Here is a 2,861-nt window from a genome sequence, read left to right as displayed (position 1 = left end):
AAAAAAAAAAAAAAAAAAAAAAAAAAAAAATACAGGCTTCACAAGATACCTTGGCAGAAGGACTTCTGCTCCTTAAGGAGAAATTCAAATGCTGGGTGGTGGTGGTGCACACCTTTAATTCCAGCACTCAGGAGGCAGAGACAGGTGGATCTCTGTGAGTTCAAGGCCAGCCTGGTCTAAAAGAGCTAGTTCCAGGCCAGGCTCCAAGGATACAGAGAAACCCTGTCTCAAAAAAAAAAAAAAAAAAAAAAAGAAGAAAAAGGAGAGAAATTCAAAATTGCACGACCTACTTGAGACAATCATACCAACGTTGTTACAATCAGATATACCAACATGGGGGAAGGAGGCTATCATTCAAACATGACAGGCAAAATAGACAAGCAAAGTAGACTGACCAGGCAAGATGGTTGGCAAACACTTCCTGTACCCACAGCGGACACTGCTATGAGCTTCAACCTAGCTGAAAATATTCCCCTCTTAAGTTTGCTGCACATGCCTCTCAGCTTGGCTTTGGGGGACATTTGCTCTCCTTCCATATTCTTTGGTGTGTACCCTTATCAGACATTTAAATCAGTTGTCATCTGGTTGAAGGGATGCAGAGACCAGTGAAGAGATCCTGTGCTAAGCCAGGACCCTGTGTCGTGAGACTCACTTAAATTCCTTAACTGGGGAGAGTGAGAGACTAAGCCTCTCTTGTTGGTCAAAGCCAAGTTGGATGGTTTCTACTAAGAGAATCCCAGAGATCTTATAGTAGACACTGGGGCAGATCTGAGGGTGCTGGAAGGGGAACCACTCACTTCAGGTCATTCGCTAAACATTCTGGGTTTCTTGGAGCCCCGGTCTTCTCTACAGAAGACAGTACTTCTGTATGTAAGAGAAAAAGGAGCTTCAGTGTGAGCTTAGATCAGAAAAGCCTTCTCTGAAAAGGCCATCACACAGAGGAATTCCACATTAGCTCCCAGGACCTCAGGGGGAATCACAGGTTGCACGTATTCAGAAGTCTGAGATCTCAGCACTAAGCCTGAACCTTCTTCTACAGCTGATGTGCTTCTGGATCCAGATACAGCTCATCCTGAGCTCTTCCTGTCAGATGACCAGAGAAGTGTGAGACGAGGTGCTTCGAGGCAGAGCGTGCCTGACAACCCTGAGAGATTTGACTGCCGGCCCTGTGTCCTGGGCCGGGAGAGCTTCTCCTCAGGGAAGCATTACTGGGAAGTGGAGGTGGAAAACGTAATGGTGTGGACCCTTGGTGTTTGTAGAGACAATGTTGAAAGGAAAGGGGAGGCCCTGCTGGTTCCTCAGAATGGCTTCTGGACCCTGGAGATGTTTGGAAACCAGTACAGAGCCCTGTCCTCCCCAGAAACTATCATACCTCTGAAAGAGCGTCTTCACCGAGTGGCCATCTTCCTGGACTGTGAAGCTGGAGATGTTTCTTTCTACAACATGAGAGACAGATCACACATCTACACATGTCCCCCTGTGGCCTTCGCTGGACCCCTGAGACCTTTCTTTAGGCTTGGTTCTGATGACAGTGCCCTCTTCATCTGCCCAGCATTCACGGGGGCTCAGGGAGTCACAATACCTGAGGGTGGGCTGATCCTATACAGGACAAGATCAGTTTCTCAGAGCCATGGAAAAAAGCCATAGCCTTCACCTCCCTCTACACAGCACTTCAGGTGGAGAGCAGGCCCTACGCCCCTGCCCCTCCACTCACTGCGAGCATCTTCCAGCTGCCCCCTTCATGCATAATTCAGCCCCATGGCCCAGTTCACTCCTTTGGCCATTCATTTGCTTTTAACTAGGGGACCCAGTTTTATTGGACCACTGCTGTCACACAGCTCTCTGAGAAGAAAGCGCGAGAAAGGGAGGGACAGAGAACTTGCAGCTTCAACATGCTGCGCTGGCCACAGTGGGCAAGGCAAGGGCAATAGGCTTCATCGGGATGTAAGAAGGAGAGAATTTCAGAGGAAGGAGACAGAGAAATGAGGACATAGATGAAAGAAATGGACCAGAGAGCTAAGGGTGGGCCCCATAGGACTGCTATGGGGAGGGAGGAGCTAATGGACCTTTGATATCCAAAGCTGAAGATTTTTATATCTTGTAATGAAGATGTCTGGTGTGGGGATCTGCAGACCTACACGTGCAAGGAAAGAGTGAACCGTGATGATCTGGGTGTAAGCTGGCTCAGACGTCCCTATAGTAAACATTCGGTTCTGAGTCCTGTGTCCATGCTGATGAAGAGTGGCTTGAGACCTGAGGTCCCTGCTGAGTAGCCGGGTCCCTATGGCTCAGGTTGACTAGGGGCAGTAGCAATTCAAGCTTCTTAGGCTCGGGATGTCATCTTCCCTCTCCTCTTTATGCAAGATAGAGTCTCACTGTGTACAACAGGCTGGCCTGGAACTCCCAGAAACCAGCCTGCCTCCACCTACAGAGTGCTGGGATTAAAGACACGCACAGCCATGCTCCGTTTATCATATTATGATATATACAAATGATTAAGCTCTTCTTTTGGGTTTATGCCTATTAAGATTTATTATTTTTTGTTGTTTTTATCTTGAGACACAGTCTTACTGTGTAGCACTGCTGTTGAAATCTTGACTCTCTTGCCCCATCTTTTTTTTTTTTGTTCTTGTTATCATTCTTTCAAGACAAGATCTCATCATGTATCTCTGGCTGTCCTGGAATTCCCTGTGTACTGGCTGGCCTTGAACTTATGGAGATCCGCACCTGCCTCCTGAGCACTGTAATTAAAGGTGTGTTCCACTACACTGGGCTTCACCCCATCTCTCCAGTGTGGGAATTATAGGTTTACGCAACCATGCATACCTAATGTCTTTTACTACTTTGGCATTTGAAGTTGA

The 2,861-nt window shown here is 47.5% G+C and overlaps 1 protein-coding gene across 1 annotated transcript in view; it reads left to right on the top strand.

Annotated features, from left to right (window-relative positions):
• Positions 1–2,861, top strand: part of LOC101997732 (butyrophilin subfamily 2 member A2) — a 12,733-nt gene extending 9,872 nt beyond the window's left edge. The window contains exon 9 of the mRNA XM_026782868.1: positions 1,040–2,861. Coding sequence (XP_026638669.1) covers positions 1,040–1,647 — 608 coding nt within the window. The 3' untranslated portion in view covers positions 1,648–2,861. The remainder of the gene's footprint in view (positions 1–1,039) is intronic.

This window comes from Microtus ochrogaster, chromosome 16 (assembly GCF_000317375.1).
Source record: "Microtus ochrogaster isolate Prairie Vole_2 chromosome 16, MicOch1.0, whole genome shotgun sequence".
NCBI lineage: Eukaryota > Metazoa > Chordata > Mammalia > Rodentia > Cricetidae > Microtus > Microtus ochrogaster.
Note: the sequence above shows the minus strand (reverse complement) of the source record. Positions and strands in the feature narration are given on the sequence as shown.